General features: G+C 38.5%; 2 protein-coding genes across 2 annotated transcripts; one reads left to right on the forward strand and one right to left on the reverse strand.

The window, feature by feature from the left end:
• Positions 1-309: 309 nt before the first annotated feature.
• Positions 310-1844, reverse strand: LOC306760220 (RIMS-binding protein 2; the record flags this gene model as incomplete). The annotated part of the gene is made up of 5 exons (XM_079246019.1): positions 310-420; positions 506-577; positions 675-796; positions 1088-1244; positions 1623-1844. The coding sequence occupies 5 exons, from the start codon at positions 1842-1844 to the stop codon at positions 355-357; spliced, it is 639 nt and encodes a 212-aa protein (XP_079102145.1). The 3' UTR covers positions 310-354.
• A 3118-nt stretch (positions 1845-4962) lies between these two features.
• ywhag2 (3-monooxygenase/tryptophan 5-monooxygenase activation protein, gamma polypeptide 2) lies at positions 4963-11344 on the forward strand. Its single transcript, XM_079246314.1, has 2 exons — positions 4963-5214; positions 8076-11344. The coding sequence occupies exons 1-2, from the start codon at positions 5128-5130 to the stop codon at positions 8730-8732; spliced, it is 744 nt and encodes a 247-aa protein (XP_079102440.1). The 5' UTR covers positions 4963-5127; the 3' UTR covers positions 8733-11344.
• Positions 11345-19431: the final 8087 nt, after the last annotated feature.

The following is a 19431-nucleotide window of genomic DNA, read 5'->3' on the forward strand; positions in this document are numbered from 1 at the left end:
ATAAAGATAAAAGTCATTAAGAGTCATTTAAAGATAAAATTATGTCTTTCCTGTATCTTTTTTTAAACCAAGCCATCTGTGATTTTCATTGAAAACATTCAATAAAAGGATTGATCTGATCAATGGACTGTTTGATGACAATTCTTCACTTTGCAAGGCCCTCAGTAATGACTGTGGCTTTTTGTGTCATTTGTTTGCAATCTAAAGCAGATTCAGCACCACACTATTATATAAAAATAAATAAAATATAATTTAAAAAAATGTTGCTTTTGACACATTTGAACTATTTTACATGTAAAAACTGTGTCAGAAACTTGGCATTTGTAGCAAATGGTGTTAAAGTGGTGGGTTCATCTAATTCCAGGGTAACAACTGCAGAAAGTTTGATGGAACCAAACCTCGCCTGCCGTGAAGATCACCCTGAAAGTAAAATGAAAGTCAAGCTTGATTACTGACAACAATTAACAGTTAATAATTTTGTATTAACTGCAGAGATGCAACTCACATAGTAAAACCCATCTTGATCCATATCTCCCAACACATAGATGATATCTCCTGATCGAAAGCCAAGTTCAGCCTGAAAGAGACCGAAAGTCCTTAGTTCTGGAAAAGCTCTAGATTAAATATATTATTTTAGAAAATCTTTTTGGTTAATTGTACAATTGTCTGCTTACTTCACTGTCCATGTTGGGTGAGCTTTCCCATGGATCGTAATCAAATAAGGCCACCATTCTTCGTACCACCACATTGTCAGGGATAATGGCTACTTCACTCAGCTCTGGTGTTAAAGACATACCTGTGTTGCAAAAAATGCCAACATACTTTTAATATTTTACACAAATCTAGCAAATAAATACTTTAACCATTGTAATGTAGCAACTGTGTAAACTTTTGTAAAGCTTTTATATAAAACAGACTTGAAAACAGTTTCAGAGCAGCCAGAGACGGATCAGTTCTGCCTCATTAACAATTATGCCATCATTATTAGTGAAGGTAGACAGAGTTTTTTTTTTTTTTGTATCACCTCAAAGCTACATCCTACCAGTATGTGACACTATACTGCTCTGCAGAAAGACTGAGCCGATACCTGTATTATCCACAGGGATAAACCCCTGCTGCATGAGGAGATGCTTCAGGTACTCATCGTCCACCGGAATTTCAGCCACCATGTTACTTGGCACATAACCAGAGAGACCACCTGATTCGCCATGATAGAAACCGTCAACGTCTTTGTCTCCGTACACCTAACAGATACACAACAGTGAAAAATGTTCACACTTTATTGGATGTTTTGTTGAAAAAGAAATATTCTTGTAAGTTTCTCTCTCTCTTCCTCTCTCTCTCTTTCATTTACTGTCTCTCACATCGTGCAGCGGCAGCTTGATTGAGTGAAAAGGGCGGGAAATCACATTAATGAGCTGGAAACTAACAGGAAATAAAAAGACAAGTTCATGTCTTTGTACATGTTCAGCAAACCTGAACCCTGCACAAACAGGAAACACCACTACGTTCTTTCAAAGAAGCTTTTCAGCTGATGAAAAGAGGAAACACAACATGTGTTTCAGGGAAGCACCCAAGTGTAAAAGGTTCTACAGTGCTGCAAATAAAAAGAAAGCTGTTACCTTGATGATCTGACCAGGCACGAAGGGCAGCTCCTCTGCAGCCGTCTCATGGTTGGGAGACATGGCAGCGGGATTGTACGGATAAAGTGCCACAAAGAGCCGGACGGTGGGAATTGACAGCTGGCTCGCAGTCTCAAGTTCCCACTCTCTGAGATCCTCTGGAGTAGCAACCCTCACTTCATTTGGGTATATCAAAACATCCAACTCAAGCCTTGCCTCCATTTACAGCAGTAACAGTGCTCGACTGTCCACCTGGCAGACAGATGGCCGCTGTAGACAGCAGACCTCTCCTTATCTTCATCCTAATTTGAGGTAACTAAGCTAAGCAGAAGGACTTGTAATCCTCTTTGTAGCAAGTAGATTCATCAGTTCAGCAAAGACCCAACATTGTAAGACTGGAACATGAAAAAGAATTTGAGTGGGAGGATTTGATCAATAAATAGCATGAAGTCAATATTTTATATTCATCAACATGAAGGTAAACATGGACATACATGTGGTGTCTGTTGACACTTTTATCAAAATGCTACTTTAGTCATTCTTTAAATGAGCTTTCAACCAAAATGGATTTATGTTTCAATCTGTAACTTTATTATGTCATCACACATTTTCTTCTTTAATTTAAAAATGATGGCACATCAGTGTGCAAGCTGGATTAGGAAATGTGTAAAAACATTGCTTTTAGCCTGGCTCCACCTCTCTCTCCCTACATGACTTGACCCAGTTTACATGTCAGTGAAAATCAGCATTTCCTGTCTTGACCTCTGCAGATTGGCTTGCGTAAAAGAAAGCTCATTCACCTGAGCGTTTCTTTGACTCAGTGACAAATACAAAACAGGAAGTTGGACACATGTACATGTCTGAATTTCCCGCCATCTTCAGTTAAATGTGAACACAAATGTAACTACTCCTACAATCTTTGAATGATTGAAGCTTTAAGGTGACTGGGCTCCACTTACTTTGTTCTAATGCTGTGTTTATGTGGTGTATTTTTCTGAAAAATGCCTCCTATAGGCCTTGATGGCAAAAATAAATCAGTTTCATTGTTTTAAATTTTTGTTTATGTGTTTAAAAGTTATTCATTCAAGTGTTGCAAATTGTCCTGATAGCACAGCGTCTAGAAATGTCATTTTAGAGGCCACCACAACACCAAACTTCCTCAACATGCAGTTTTTTTTTATATATCTATCAGTATTTCCTTTACTTATCATTGTTGCCTGGATTAAAAAGATTACTCAATTTTTGTTTAGATTTTTTATCATGTTTTAAGCTCATAGCTTTATTTCTTTTATAAACCTTTTAACAGCTTTTCTTCTTCTACCTGTTTTCTGTCCATTCATATCTGTGGAAAACAGTTCTGTACATTAGTCTTAGCAGGATTTAAATAAAGCTATCCTACACATTCACTGACAGCTTCTGGACCAGTATCTTGTACCATCACTCACACAAATACTGAATAACACTTGTATCTGTTCTGAAAACTATAAAACCAGCATCTCATGTTACATCTGAACTTGTCCAGGCTGAGTCTCCATTTTGGCCAGAAGAGGGAGCTGTGAACAGTCTGTAAGCAGGAGGTGAACAGGGCAGAAGACAATTATGTTCAGTGGTACACAAGGTTGTTGTTGGTGTGTGGGGGTGAATTTATAGGAAAACACACACACAGACAGACACAGAGTAAAACACATGAGTCAGTAAGAATTATCTCTTACAAAGAAAACCTGTTTTAACCATACAAGAGTAAAAGTACATCAGTCTGTGGACTGAGCTTTATTCAGTCTGATAACTTTGAGCATGTTTGGGTGATTTAACATAAATTTATAACTATTTGTCTGTTTGTCATCATTATTATAAGCACTATTGAGCATATTTCTGTGATTTTTTTTTTCAAATTTGGCTCGCAAAAGAAAAGAAAATGATGTAAAATGGTCTTTGGCTCTCAGGTTGTTTACTGTAACTTGTGAAAAATAAAATGGAAAAAACATAATAACCAATGGATTCATTGCTCAGCTGCAAATGTGACACGTTGTTAGACTGATTCATTTTATACAATGTTTTAGAATTTCACTTTTTTCATTATAAGACAATGTGCATCGTTATTCGAGATGTTGGCCATGCAGAACATAAATAAACAAAGTGAACATTTTTATGTGACACAAAATAATAAGAAGCAGAATATTTTCCTTTAAGGCCTCTTTAATAATTTGACTTTTTTTCTGTCTGATTATGAAGGATTATAAACACAGTTTTCCTGACATACATCAAATTTCAGCTTAAAATGAACAGTTATTCTGAAAAGAGGCAGCACTTTTATTTCTCCTTTCTAGCAGAATTCAGCATTTTAGTTCTTCATTCATCACAGCAGGAAGTTCCTTCATATCAGACTACAGTTTAAATTTGTACCTTGATAAAGTGCTCACTACCCTTGGGGTTTTTCCAGATTTTTTTGCTTTATAACCCATAATTTAAATGGATTTTCTTTGTGATTTTATCTACTAAAACTGGCAAGATATGTGACAAAAAGGAAAACTGTTTTCACCTCCCTGTTTTGTGTGTGTGTGTGTGTGTGTGTGTTTTGAAGCCATAAGACATAAGACATGATCAAATACATTCAGAAGTCACATGATTGGTGAAATAAGGTCTACCTGTTTGCAGTCTAAGCATTACGTATTCTTAGTAGCATTTTATACAGCTGTCCTGAGAGCACTGATAAATCTGCCATTACGAAAGGGTAACAATATGGCACCATCACAAACCTGCCTACAGAGGACTGTCCAAAACTCAGACAGAGCAACTAGAGGAGCGGTAACAGTGATGCATGGTGGTATGCTGCTTTAGAGATTTCTTCATCAGAGCATTCGTTCTTACTTAGCTGAGCTGAGAAAACACTTAATATGTCAACCTCTGTGAAATGTTCTATGAATTTTTCCTCATTGTAGCCTATTTACAAATGATAAAAACATAAAATTAACAACTCTGCGTCACAACTTCCAGAGGAATTTTAAGGCTCCCCAAGTGTCTATGGAACTTTTTGCTATTTTATAACCTTTTGCAAATGTTTTTAAGTGTATCTTTATGGCTGTTATCAATTTAACCCCAATAAAACCAGTGAAAAATCTTGTTTAGGTACATCTGCAGTAAAATACTACATTTCCCACAAGGCCTTTCGCGCAGCGCCGCTCACATCCATCCAGGCCTGGCCCTCTGCTTCCCATGTATGGAGTGTTACATCATTGGCAAACACCCACCTTCCCGAGTGATGACGCAGCCCATGGAGAGTGTGTGGTGAGGGGGAGGAGGTGGAGGAGGAGTGAGGAGGAAGGCAGGCAGGGAGGGAGAAAGGAGAGGGTGTCCCGTCTGCGCGGAGCTTAAGACAGACAGCAGGGAACAGCTGCAGCACTAGGTTCGCATAGGATTTCACTGCAGTGCGATTTCAAATATCTGTACTTTCATACAAAACCAGGTAGAGCAGCTCGACTTAGCAGCCAAATATCTATAAGAAAACATGGTTGATCGCGAGCAGCTGGTGCAGAAAGCCAGGCTGGCTGAACAAGCTGAGAGATATGATGATATGGCAGCTGCTATGAAATCGGTAAGTCCATTCAAAAAGAAGACAATCATTCTGACTTATAGATGTATTTAAACATTGCTGTGTTGCTGCTGATTTGCGTAAAGACTCTTCCCTGCAATCTCGGCTGTGTTGGTTGCAAACTGGCTCGGTATTTAATTGCACTACGTGCAATTGCCAATTTAAAATCCTTTTTAATAGCATTCATTGTCTTTTCACCAGTTCGTTGCCAGCTCACAGCTCCTTTTTTTCACGAGTCGAGTCCAAATGTTGGGCGGTGCCTTTCTGTCTGCTGTACCGCTCGATGGAAGGATATTACAATGAAATGCATGCAGGCCCTGACTGCATCTCTCAGCTAATAAGAGCCTTGCATCATATAATAGTCCTGCTCTGTTGCATTAACTGCCCCCCCCTTCTCCTCCTCACACACACACACACACACACACACACACACACACACACACACACACACACACACTTTATGTACCACCCTACCTCCCCTTCCTCCATTATGCTGAATTTATAAGAACCTCTGGGAGCTATGTGAGGCTGCTCTGGAAAAGCACATCAGCTGCTACCTCCCTCTTCATCCTCCTTTTGCTCTCTTTGTCACATAAATTCTAAAGACAATGAAACAGCCCATTTTACGACTGGGAAAGGAGACTGGGAGACATCATCTGAGCATGACTGTTTAGGAAAACGGCTCCTCTAAGAACTGCCCTTTCCATTAATGAAACGTAGGAGGCAGCAGAATCTCTAGAATATTCTTTGTCATACTGCAGTGAGTCAATTTGATCAGATTTAATTCCAGCGAGTTGTTTTCTGTCATTCCCCCCCTGAATTTTCACATTTACCCTTGTATGTACGGGTGCATGTGCAGTTTGTGTGTCAGGAATGCGATCTATCAGCCATTTAAAGTCATTCTAAGTCAGTGATCCTGATTAAACGGTGTTATACTTGATGTGAGGAAGATGACATGGCTTGCCTGCCTCGCATTAGCTTTCTCAGCTCTTATTGGACGGCACTGAGGACAGAGCCTTTGTCTGCTTTTCCTTCCTTTCTTTTCCCTTTTTTTTCCAAAGACATTGTGAGACTGAATCCAGTAGTGAGTTAAAAAGGATGAAAAAAAAAAACTGCTGTGTCACATCAGGTCATACTGGAACCAGCAGCATCCTGGGAATCTTTTGCCAACGCATGAGCTCACACCCAAACTAAAAGTCGTCGCTTTAAAGGAGGAACATTTTGTCTTATGCTCCCCAGGAGCGATGGAGCAAGCAAGCCCCCATGGATCATTTGTCATCAAGGGGTTTCTGGTTGCAGGAGGTGGGATGGTGTGCCAGCCAGGAGGGATTCCTTTCCCTTTAAACAATCTGCCATGTCAGTGCAGTCCAAACTGGGCCCTTTTGCAGGGGTGTGTACTCACTCTATAATCAAAGGGAATCCCTTGCCATTGCAGCCAAAAATGAAAATCCAAGGTCATTATCTTCATGTTCTTCATGAAAAACAGATGTAAAAATAAATTCTGGTGCAGTTAATGATTATTAAATTAAGAAATGCTGATCAGAAATCTTTAAAAACCATTGTTCTGACTAAGAGCCCCAAACCAAACAGATATTGCCTTATGTCATGAAATATGGTCTTCATGTTTGATACCAGGAATGATTTGCCGATAACAATTAAAACAAGTGATCTCTTGCTCTTCTTGGTTGCAAAATAAGATTTGTACAATCTGAAGCTGCATTAATACAACTGCAGTCCCGTTGACCTTGTTGTCAGCTTTACAGTCATTATTATTTAGCCTATAATTTGACACATTTGCTTCCTTTAAAAAACAATGGTTAGGAATCTGTCTCACGGGATCGTAAATTTGTTGTGTGTCATCGCTGAGAGTGTGCGACTTTTTTTTGGCAGGCACCGTAAAGGCCACTCTATTTCTATACGTTAAGCGATCATCCCCATCTGCTTACGTAGCTCCCTCTTTGTGCAGAGAGTATAACACAGCTTACAAAAAATGAGGAATATCACTTAGGTTCTGTTTTTCCAGAACAAGATGTTTCGTTTCAGTTATTGATCCGGATAAAAGCCATGTTCCAGCATAGGGTCCATTTCCAATCAAATAAACCTGAGTAATATGACCTTTTTATAGACACACAGCCTATTTAATGACTACTCAGCTATCATCCTGATCTGTCTCGCTCAGAGTGATGTCACAGCTTGGAGTTTTAAACAGGTAAAAAGGTCAGATTGAGCCAGAGAGAAGGTCACTGGGACATGTGAACCGCCAGTGCAGTGATGGTTTTCACTTACATTGCAGCTGCCCCCGAGTGCCGGTGGGAATATTTTAGATGTCTCTATCCCTCCTTTCCTTTCCCAACCCCCGCTGCTGCCAACTATCTTCTATATCATTTCTTACTAACTGGCATTAGTTGCACACGTGGCAGCTGGAGCTACTGGTGCACTAAATGAATGGATTGCCATGGAAACTGGGAATTGCACATGACAAATGAAATATTGCTCATCCTCTTGGCCGTGGATGACGCTGAGCACTTTGATGAAAAAAGATGACTTGTTGTCGAATTTAGCCCTACAACTAATGATGATTTTCTTTATGAAGTTATCTGTTTGTGCTCTTTGATTATTTGATCCATTTGGTTCATAAATCTCTAGAGAAATTATTCTGAAAGTATATTCTCTGGATGATTTGCAGCCATTACCAGAGAATGGGCCAGGTTCTGTGAAACTGTGAATTCTGTACTTGGATTTAATTTCCTGTCCCCCCCCCCCCCCTCAAGCTGCTTGTTCCATTTTACAAAGACAAAAGTCTTAGATTTTCTGTCTCTGCACTGTTTCTTATAATTAAACAGCCTTTGTTCCTCTTCTTCCAGGTAACAGAGTTAAATGAGGCCCTGTCCAATGAGGAGAGGAACCTCCTGTCTGTTGCCTACAAAAACGTGGTGGGCGCCCGCCGCTCCTCTTGGAGGGTCATCTCCAGCATTGAGCAGAAGACCTCCGCCGATGGCAATGAGAAGAAGATCGAGATGGTGAGGGCTTATCGGGAGAAGATTGAGAAAGAGCTGGAGGCCGTGTGCCAAGATGTGCTTAACCTCCTGGACAACTTCCTGATCAAGAACTGCAGCGACACGCAGCACGAGAGCAAGGTGTTCTACCTGAAGATGAAGGGCGACTACTACCGGTACCTGGCCGAGGTGGCCACAGGAGAGAAGAGGGCCACAGTGGTGGAGTCATCGGAGAAGGCCTATAACGAGGCTCACGAGATCAGCAAGGAGCACATGCAGCCCACTCACCCCATCCGCCTGGGCTTAGCTCTTAACTACTCTGTGTTTTACTACGAGATCCAGAACGCCCCGGAGCAGGCTTGTCATCTGGCCAAGACCGCCTTCGATGACGCCATCGCTGAGCTCGACACCCTCAACGAGGACTCCTACAAAGACTCCACTCTCATCATGCAGCTGCTCCGAGACAACTTGACACTGTGGACAAGTGACCAGCAGGATGACGAGGGCGGGGAGGGCAACAATTAAAGAGAAACCACACTTCAAAAAATAAAAAAATTATGAAGGGCCGGTGGACTTTGGCAGCCGCTTATGCCGATGATACTACCGCAGCAGCAGTTCTTTATTTTTCCATGTGTTATAAGAAAAGAATCAAAAGAGAGGTGAGAGTGGAGGTTAAATCTTAGTTTAAATATATATAGAAATATATATACAGTTGAAAGGGGCCTCCGTCTTCTTGATTTTCTCTTTGACATTTGCCAAAACCACTGATATGTCAGTCAATCAGCCTGAAGTGGTTGTTGTTGGATTGAAATGGCAGCCTCACACTGGCATAGGAACTGATCTTGTTCTGTCAAGATAAGCTGCTTACTTAGGTTTTTGCGTGATAGAGATGCATTTGAGTAACTTGAGAGAGAAAATGCTTGAATGGGAATGCCTCACAAATCTAGTTTGCATTGGTTCCAGTAATAGTAGTCTCTAAATGAGGCAGGGCCCTGAACGCCATTAATGCTTACACTAGCATAGAAAAAGAGATAAACTAGTTAAATCCCCCCAAATTTTAGAGGATAAATTATACAGGTGAAAAACAAGGACTGAATGAACAAATTATGTACCCTCGCTCTGTCTAAAGAGGATTGGGCATCATACAGATAAGTCTGTTACATGTCACTGGAACCATTGATTACTTTGGAGGTGAAGATCACTAAAGGCAGAGACTTAAAATAAAAAAAAAAAAAGACAAAAAATAAAAAGCAGCTTCAGAGTTTGTGGTTTACTTCTGTGTTTGTTTTATTAAATGCACTTGCCTACTATACTGTTTCTTCAGTGTAAGATGATAATATCAATTATTCAATATTGTGCATGCTGGTGATGTATTTATATACAGTAGCTTGACTTTATTAACTTATACTGTGGGTGTTAAGTATTCATATGAATGAGAAAAACCAGCTTTGTCTGATGTTGAGTTCTGATTTCTAATTTATTTGATTTTTGTTATGGTTTTTGATTTGCTATACCAAAATGGTGATCGTAAAAATTGACCTGTAACGGGCGTTGCTATAGTGACATGCAATATGTGTATTTAATTTGTTAATGAAAGACAAAAAAAAAAGCAAGATTTAAAAAAAAAAAAAAAGAAACCCACCAGTGCTCACTTAACCTTACCAGCTGGTGTTTGTCACATTGAAGTATGATTATAATATATTTTGTTCTTTGAACAGTATTTAAGTACTTTTTTCTGTCATGCTATCCAGTTTTAATAATGGTGACGTTTCCACGCTCAATGTTTCTGTTATGAATTCACAAACATGGACCATTTTTGATTTCTGACAGTACTTTTTTCTCTGTTTTTATACATTTTAGCTGTTCCTGAGTGACAAAATATCTTGAATGTGAGTCATTATGTAGCAGTTGCACAAGAACCGAAATAATAGCTATGATAATAAAAAAGAATATGACTAAATTATACATGCACCATTTCCGTGGTGGTCTAGTGTATTGTTGTACTGTCACCCATGAGTATATTTGGTTTTAAGTACAGGCACTTCATGGAACGTTTTAATGGCGTTTGTTTGCGTAAAGTCCGTGCTTTTTTTTTTGTCCTTTCATGCCTGTATTATTTTGTATGCCTCATTTGCAAGTTAGTCTTTAACAGGAAAAAAGGAATTTTATCTTCCGGTATTTTAATTTCCTGCAAACATGTGTGCAAAGTAATAATTTCCTTTCAACAGTTGCTCACTCGTATGTGTGTCTGCTGTTGTACAGCACATAGATATGAATATTCAACACCAGTGCACATTGATAGAGTTACAGGGAAAGCAGAAACAATTCAATAGAGTTTATAATTTGCTAAGTAAATACACCTCTTCAGAACAAACTTAAACACCAGGAAGCTGCTTAGGAGCACAGAAAGCTGCTGAATGGATTTATTGTCAATATGCTGCTACTTCTTCAGATAATTAATATATTCATATGGACGCCAGTTTATTTTTCTTAATGGATGGCATATTTAGGGCTTCTATTTATTTAATTTTTTTTTAGATGTGATGGCTTAAGAGAAACCAAAAGCCTTAAGGTCAGTCACACAACCTTGCTCATGTATGCCAATTATGTCACCATCATGAGTCAGCCTTCATGAGCTCACAGTATGTCACAGCTGCTTTGATTTATTTTTAACATTGTGGAGAGTTTGATGGACAACCTAATGCTCACACAACCTTAAGATACTGCTTAATTTTCATTTTCAAGTTTTCTATGTAGAATGGGGAGAGAACTTATCAATTTTTGTTTGTTTTTTAAACATCATGTCAGGAGACTGTCACTCATTGCCAGTAAAACACACTTTGTTTTGTTTTCATTTTTATTGTTATTATTATTTCAATTAATTTGGGTTATTTTTCTCTGTGGTTTGTTTTTATTTTCAAATTCTCATTATTTTGGATGTTAATCCTTATTTCTGTGACATGACATGCAAGTAAAAAAAAAACTATGAAGAAAAAAAATAAAAGGGATTGGATTTGATTTGAATCTTGAATTTGATAGAGGAAGAGCTGACCTGATGGAAATTAGCAAGCAAACTGTATGCTCTGAGGAGTTTTTGGTTGCCATCTGTTGCCCATTAAAGTTATTTGTTAATCGTCTTATTCTATATTTTCATTTCTGTCTGTAATCTAGTCATGCAGTGTCATACTAAAATCAACAGCTCATTTTTTTTTCTTTGTGAAAGTTGAAATGTTTTTGCCCACATGCTGATTAAGGATATCAGTGTAACCTTATGTAACCCATCGGGGGGGTCACATAACCAGTGTGCATAGCATGTGTGAGTGTTTGAATCCATATCTAGGTGGATACTGTATGTATAGTATGTCTCTGCACTGATGCATGTATTGAGCGTCTGTGGGTGAACACGCAAGATGGAGTCGTGTTAGCTGTAGTGCAGAGACACTGCTAACCCACACAGCAACCATAACGTCCAACATGAGGCACTATTTAAGACCAACTTGATAATCATTAACTTAATTAGGGCATAGATCAAAGAATACTTCTGAAAAAGACAACAGGTTTATGATCACAGCTGAGGAGCGGTGCAATAAAATAATATCCACCATGTTTTACCTGCATGAGAGTCAGCATCTCTGGAGCCTTTAAGACTACCTACCTATTATGGCTTTACATGCAAATATAACATTTATTAGCTACTGTTCAAATCTCTTAATTTCGAAATTGGGAGATGCATCGTTGTACTGATTGATGTGCTCCAGTGGCAAGCTCTTGGATCCCCCCCACACCACCACCACCCTCCAACTGCAGCCTCTTGCTGCAGCATGCTGCACTGAACCTTTCATGAGATGAAATTCTGTGCTTTAAACGGTCCTCCTTACCAGCCAATAGCTGACAGGCTCACTCTCCACACCCACCAATCCTGTTCCTGTTGCTAGGGCTGTAATAAGTATCCCACCATCAGCCCAGCTCCTTTCTGCACTGTTCAGACACCTATTGCATCCTGTTAAAGAAATGAAAGCTCAAAGCACACAGAAGGTGTCATTATTCAGCTCCAATCTGTCTTCATGCTGCTTTTCTAATGCATTGCAACACTTTCAGGAACCCTGGCATAATGGATATTCTGGTGACATTATACATCTCAAACACTTAGGGGCCCGCTGATGGATGTGTAATTGAATCTCCTGCAGCTAAAATTCAATTTAGAGGCTAATTCTTTCAAATTAGAGTAAAACTAAATAAATATTTGTAATGGAGTAATGTAATTTAAACTGTTTACTGCACATCAAACAGACTATGTACAGCGACACTAATACACCTCCGTCATCTTTATGCAGCATATTACCACAGGATATTTTAAGTCGAAATTAATTTACAGGAAACAGAAAATTGTTCATTTCTGCTTCACTTCCACCTACAGAGTAATTGCTCTATCTGTCCTCACATGAAGGGAGGTCAGAATGACAAAGCACAGCTTATCCTTGAGGCATGTCACCATCAGGCAAGTGCTCTCTAAATTATTGTCTTTCGTTCCTCGTTTCACATATCTATTGTGTCTTCTAGAGAAGCTAAAGAAATCTGTACCTTTGAGGAAGCATTAAAAATAAACTTTGTAAACCAATAGGTGTGTAGGTGTGTATTTAAATAGATACTGGCGGATTATTTGTGGTGCTCTCTGAATTTTATGAAATCTTTTCAATCTTTTGAAAGGTAGCTGGTTATGCATCACCTTTCCTTTTAGATATAAAAAGGATTCCTACCCCTCTGGCAAATAGCAAGCCACCACTAGCAGCTAGCTAGCAAAAAGATCTCATTTTGGCTCTGACATTAACAGATTACAGCATGCAGACGGGCTACTTTACTGCACATCTCAGGCCAATTTTAAACTGCAGTCATGGGCCATGAAGTGTTTCAGCATTTTTAGCATTTTTCACAAGTGAAGCTTCAGTTTTTGTGAGATTATAAGTGATACACTATAAAGTGTTTTCTAATTTAAATTAAAATTGAAACTAAAAATGATGGACACCATCTTGTTATAAGCATGTACACACTGTAACTTTGGACGTGTTTGCATGGGCTCCTTAGCATGATAGACCATGCTCTTTGCAATTTGGCATGTTTTTCTTCTTTCATTTTAAAATCAGATGATGGGATTATTTTTTATTTATTTATTTTATTTAGTTATTATTTTTGGGTGACATTTGTCAAAAAGTCATTGAAAAGTTTAAGATTTGTTTCTGTTTATTGAGTTCCTTTCAGAACATTCTCATGTCCATTCTCAGTCTCACATGAAAAAGGCTAACAAATAAATTTGCCAATTTTTAAAAATATAGTTGCATCATGAGATAAACACATTTTTCAATCTGTGTGTGTGTGTTTATTTTTGAACATCTAATAGTCGAGAATATCACATTTGTGCAGGTTTCACAGAAAAAAAAATATAAACATGTTTCAATTTTGAAAGCGCCCTGTGATGGACTGGCGAGCTGTCCAGGGTGTACCCTGCCTGTCGCCCAAAGCCGGCTGGGATAGGCTCCAGCTTCCCCGCGACCCTGAATGGAATAAGCGGTTCGGAAAATGAATGAATGAATGAATTTTGAAAGCCAAAAGTGGACATGGCAATTCTGCAGTCCGCAATTTATAATAATTGTAATAAATCATGTTTTTAAACTGTGTACCTATTACACATTCAGGTTTGAGACACCTGACTGAACCTCTTGTGAGAGAACCTCTTGTGGCACATGTGGCTCACAGTAAATGATAGCCAATGACTCATCAATCAAATCACAAGGTTTTAGGCACTGGGGCAAAGTTGGAAGCTCAGCTCTGGCCATACCAAGCAAATAGTCTGAAAATGGACTCACAAGTAATTAACACTTTGCTGAAATAGTATATATGAATAAAAACTGACCGCATTGTGAAGGTTTGAGACCAGAGGTGAAAGGCTGCAACTTCTCAATATTAAAAACAAGCTTTGGCTTATTGGTGGACTAATTAAGCATGCTTTGGTACCAGCACCAGACTTGAACACACTACCTTCTTTTTTTGAGTACCTCTTTGCAGACACGTTCAGTTTTAGAAGTTTGAGATACAACTCACTGTGATCAGCACCTCAAAGATGCTAAGATAATAGATGTGAAGTTCCAGAAATATCAACACATTAGAGGTAAGGAATGAGGGAGAGAAGAGAGATGGAGAGAAAGAGGGGACTGAGAACAGAGACAGATCTATAAATAGGCTTCCCCCTGCAGCCTGAGAGTAGACAGTTGGTAGACCAGAGACATCAATGTGACAGCCCCTCCACTATAGAGACCATGCGCCGCTGTATGGATGGCAAGAATTCATATCTCCAGTTAAAAGAGCCTGATTCATCAACTTTATTCTTAGCCACATAAATGCATAAAATTGTATAAAATTAGAAAAGCAATAGACTAAAACCGGCTGTTTTCTTGAATTTCATTCCAAAATAGCGTTATAGCTATTTTTTTTGTGCAGCATTGAGTTATAAAAGGACACAAAAGGCTGCTGAGTCTTTTTGGCACAAAGACAGCTGTTATGCATGACTGCTCCAAAATTAATTATTTAAACTAACATTTAGACTTTGTATTATTTATCAAAAAGTGCCAGAACGTTCAGTGGAAGATTTTAAAATGCTATCTTTGGTAGCACTCGTCCTGAAACATTTCAGGATACATTGCGCTTCTCCTTCTGTCTGCACCACACTACTCTACAGTCGTTTTCAGGTTGCTTTCCATTTGCTGCTTTTTAGACAAATAATTGTAGGATGCAGTTATTCATAACTACACAAGCCTGTATGATGAGAAGTTTTGTAATTCTAAAATTAAGTCCATCCTCCCCTTCCCCTTGGTTACGTCACTACCTGTGTACTTTGAAGGCTTCTCACTGCTGGAGAGTCTTGGGCATTATAAATAACATCAGCATGCAGAAATTTAGTGGTAAATCTCTTATTTGAATTTTATTATTGTGACCATTTAAACTGGAAGAAAAGTAAATAAGCTTTAGCAAATTAGCATCTGGTGCTCTTCTCTCTTTCTAGGGGGATACCGTGAATAGTGATACAGAAGAAGGGTTGTGTGGTCAGCCCTCAGAAAAGGTGACTTATCGCAGTCTCCTCCTCTAATTGGGTGCTGATCATAAAGGTTTCTGAAACAAAGAAATCACAAAAATTGAAACTGTTTACGCTTAATAACACAAATGTCTAAAATATTTCAACAGCACCTCCATCCATTATCCTAACCGCTTAGTCCGAGGGAGGGTCGCAGGGAAGCTGGAGCCTATCCCAGCAGTCTTGAGGTGAAAGGCAGGGTACACCCTGGACAGCTCGCCAGTCCATCGCACCTAGGGGTAATTTAAAATAACCAATTAAGCTACCATGCATGTCTTTGGACAGTGGGAGGACACTGGAGTACCTGGACCGAACCCACACACACACACACACACACACGGAGAACATGCAAACTCCACACAGAAAGGCCACTGTCCAAACTCTGCTCCAACTGAGAATCAAACCAGCGACCTTCTTGCTACAAGGTCACAGTGCTAACCACTATGCCACCCTGCAGCCCTCAACAGCACCTGGTGATGTTAAATTATGCAGGAAACTAGAAGCACAGACAGGGCAGAGCCATTGTCATTTTTATTTTTATTTTTATTTGGCAAAGGATTGTGGGCAATATTTTTGAGTAAGAAGCGCAAATGGCAAATTCAGTTGTTTCCCATTTTGTCTCTCATCCTCCTAATCTAATCACATGTTCCTTGTTCCATCTTTGATATTTCCCAAAGAATCAAAATCCATGCACAACTTGCGTAGATCGATAGATAGATAGATAGATAGATATCCTCGCGAGAAAAATTCCTAATAATGATCAACTTTCTAAATTTCTTCCCATTTTCAGTGTTTTCTATTTTCCTTAACTGGAGATATTTGCAGCTTCTGTGACTTAGCAATGTCTAATCAACTAAACACTGTTTTACAGTTAGCTCTCCAGGTGCCAGCTGCTTGACAAATTATACCTTGGCTTGTTTGTGGGTCTGCCGCCTGATATCTGAGCCGGTGACTCATTTAGTATGTGGGCACAGGGGATTTCCCACAGTGAAAAGAAGAAGTAGGAAAAAAAAAAAAAAAACAAAATAAACTTTCTTTCACTTCTTTTCTGAGCCTGGAGGGGATGTACAGCTCAACTGACATCAGGCCAGTGGGGTCAGATGTGGTGAATAACAAGCAGAGGAGGACCTTGGACAAGGAACTGGCTGAGGCTGAAGGCATGAAATGTAGTGTAGTGACGGCAACTGATGTTTAACTGTGAGAGCCAAGGTTTTCTGTTGAGGCTGAACTAGCTGGCTCTGAATGTGGAAACTGAAGGGAATTTGGGTGTGGAAGAAGACGCTGGAGCAAAGTTTCCCTTGACCACTGATGAAACAATGACATCTCAGTTATATTCCCAAAATAAAGACCCTATGCATTTAAAATATAGTATATAAGGACAGAAGAGAATAGAGCAGGATGCTGCTTAGCTGTGGGAGTTAAAGAAAAAGAGCAGTCATACAATGAAGTTACTACTCTGTATGAACGCTGTATTGTGCCGTTGCATGGCAACTGTTTCCACAGAAATCTTTGCTCAGAAGCACTCCTCTTTGGTCGGTCGTCACATAACTGCAGCGAGCAGAAAAATGGGCTGACTACACGAATACAAATGAACCATTTCAGCTTGCAAGAGCTGAAGAATAGTTAGCAATTTCCTTTTAATCTTACAGAAAAGCCAGCTATAAAGTGGAAAATGCATGAGTTTCATGCAATTTTATGATTTGAATATTTTTTGTAATTGTACAGCAGAAGAAGTAAAATGGTTTTAAGAATAAAAGCTATAAGAAAATTGTATACAGTGTATACATAAACTTTAAAATCCTAGTTTTGTTGCTTTTATTCTGACATAATGTGTGATGGACTGTATACCAACCACTTTAAAAGTCTGTGGTTTTTTTTTTCAATATTTTCTGGATTGCGGCATAAAACAGTACATTATGACCTTAAATATTACCCTAAGCTAACAAGAGAGAAAAAAAGAGGTTTGCATATTTCAGTATCTCATTGCAGGGAGATACTGAAATCTTGAACTCTTGCTCACAATGTCTTTTTTGCAACATTAAAGCCACTATCAGATCATAGTTATGGTCAAATTTTCCAGCAGTGCACCCCAGCAAGAGCACACATATGTTTTTGCTGTGACCATAAGTTTATGCACTGTATGGAACGATTCCTGACAACGTCAGTGTGGCTCTGTATGGCTACATCTGTCTGACATACAATAAATACACTTGATTTACTTTTATGTTAACTTTTAATGTGGTTCAAAGATTATTTAAAACAGGTACTGATGCATCTGACACAAATAAGACTGATGAATCTTCCCGAATGTCGCCTATACTAAGCCTCTAAAACACCCATTTAATAAAACACACACTCATAAATAATTAGATTTACTCTTGCATTAATGACATGGCAGTGATATTGACTGAATTATTAATGCTCACACATCATTACATTTACACTGTCTTTTTTCTCTTCTGCTTTGGCTTCACTCGTGTTATTTATTTAGTCAACCCGACACATATTGTTCATCTTTGTCCAATTTTCTTGACTTTGTAGGAACTCAGACATAATCATCCAGAAAACATGGGTGGATTGAAAGAGTTATTAACCAGTATTATAATATCACTTGAGAGATCTCCACTGTCAATGTTAGTTTAACTAGTTTACTTTTAGATACCCTGATAATTTTTTAATTTTTAAAATGTATTTGATACCCATTTCATTCTGTTAAGGTCTGGAGCTTGTCAGAGCTGTCAAACAACAAAAATGCTTTTTAAATTGAATTATTTTAATCTTAGAGATATAGCTGGACTTTCCAGTGCTGCTGCTCTGTTTTACATCATCATGAGACTGTATACAGTTCAACCTCCTTCACAAATAGCCAGAGAAAGCTTCGGCCCACTTGATCCCAGTAACTCCTGCCTCTCAGAGACACCTCAGCACGATTAAAGTGAAATTTGTGCTGATCAGGACAATGTGCTTTGGCAGTAATGCTGTGATGGGGAGTGGCAGTGGCACTTGTGTTCAGGGATTTTATATTTTGCAGCATCATGCCTCCTCCTTTCACAGAGCTGAACGTCTATTTTTGCATCAAAGAGGAAAAGAAAGGAGTGGTGTAAAATAGTTCAGGCTAAATACATATTCAACCTCTTAATAGTGAGAATAGTTTGCAGTCTGTTTCGATAGAATTGCAAATTAGTGGTTTTAGTTCTAAGAAGTTTAAAATTACATTTTTTTGGCCTCAAATTGTCCTTAATTAACATCCATGTAGCCAGTACTGCAATATCTTTTCAGAAAATGAAAGAAATGGATTAAAAAGAGAACATTTATTTGATTCCTCTAGTAAAATAACATTTCATATTTCATATATTTATTCTTAAGGAACATAAAAAAGGTTGATTCCCATACTTTTTCATGTACTTTAATTACATAATCCAGTTTCACAAAGCGAAAATATATTTACTCCTGGATGTCAGAGCAGTGGCTCACTACAAGATGCTGCCCTCTTCTGGGCTGATTACTACAATACATTTAATATCCAGAAGCAGATTTGGGATACAAATGTCTGGAGATACGCAGATATATGTGTAAAATGGAGTTAGAGCAGGACTTTGAATGATATATAAGTTTAAATTATATAAAATTCTAAGACAATGCTGAATAAATATCAAATAAGACAGTTTAAAGTATGGACTTTTAAAAGGGTTTTGCAAAAAATTACACACACACACAAACAAGATACAACTTGTTTTGAACATTATGACTTTTATTATCATCAACTGCTGTAAGAAAATGTAAAAATATTTTCTTTACGGAGCATATTTACAATTTCAGCCCATTAATAAACTTGACATTCCCTGTATTCTGTCAGGCATGCCAGCTGTAACAAAAAAATTTCACAGAACTGAAAACAAGCACAGAATGACATCTAATCTGGCTATTGAATGTTTGGTTTCATTTAAAGTACAATTAATCTATCTTTTTAGTCATCATTAATCTTAAAATCTGCACAAATGTGGAAACAAAAGTAAGTAAGAACAGAAGTATGATCCAAAAGACAAGTTTAGTAAAAAATAAACTTTGTTGCACCCTCCCAGCTGCGCTACATGTGTCACT

This window comes from Telmatherina bonti (genome assembly GCF_933228915.1).
Source record: "Telmatherina bonti genome assembly, chromosome: 9".
Taxonomy (NCBI): Eukaryota; Metazoa; Chordata; class Actinopteri; order Atheriniformes; family Telmatherinidae; genus Telmatherina; species Telmatherina bonti.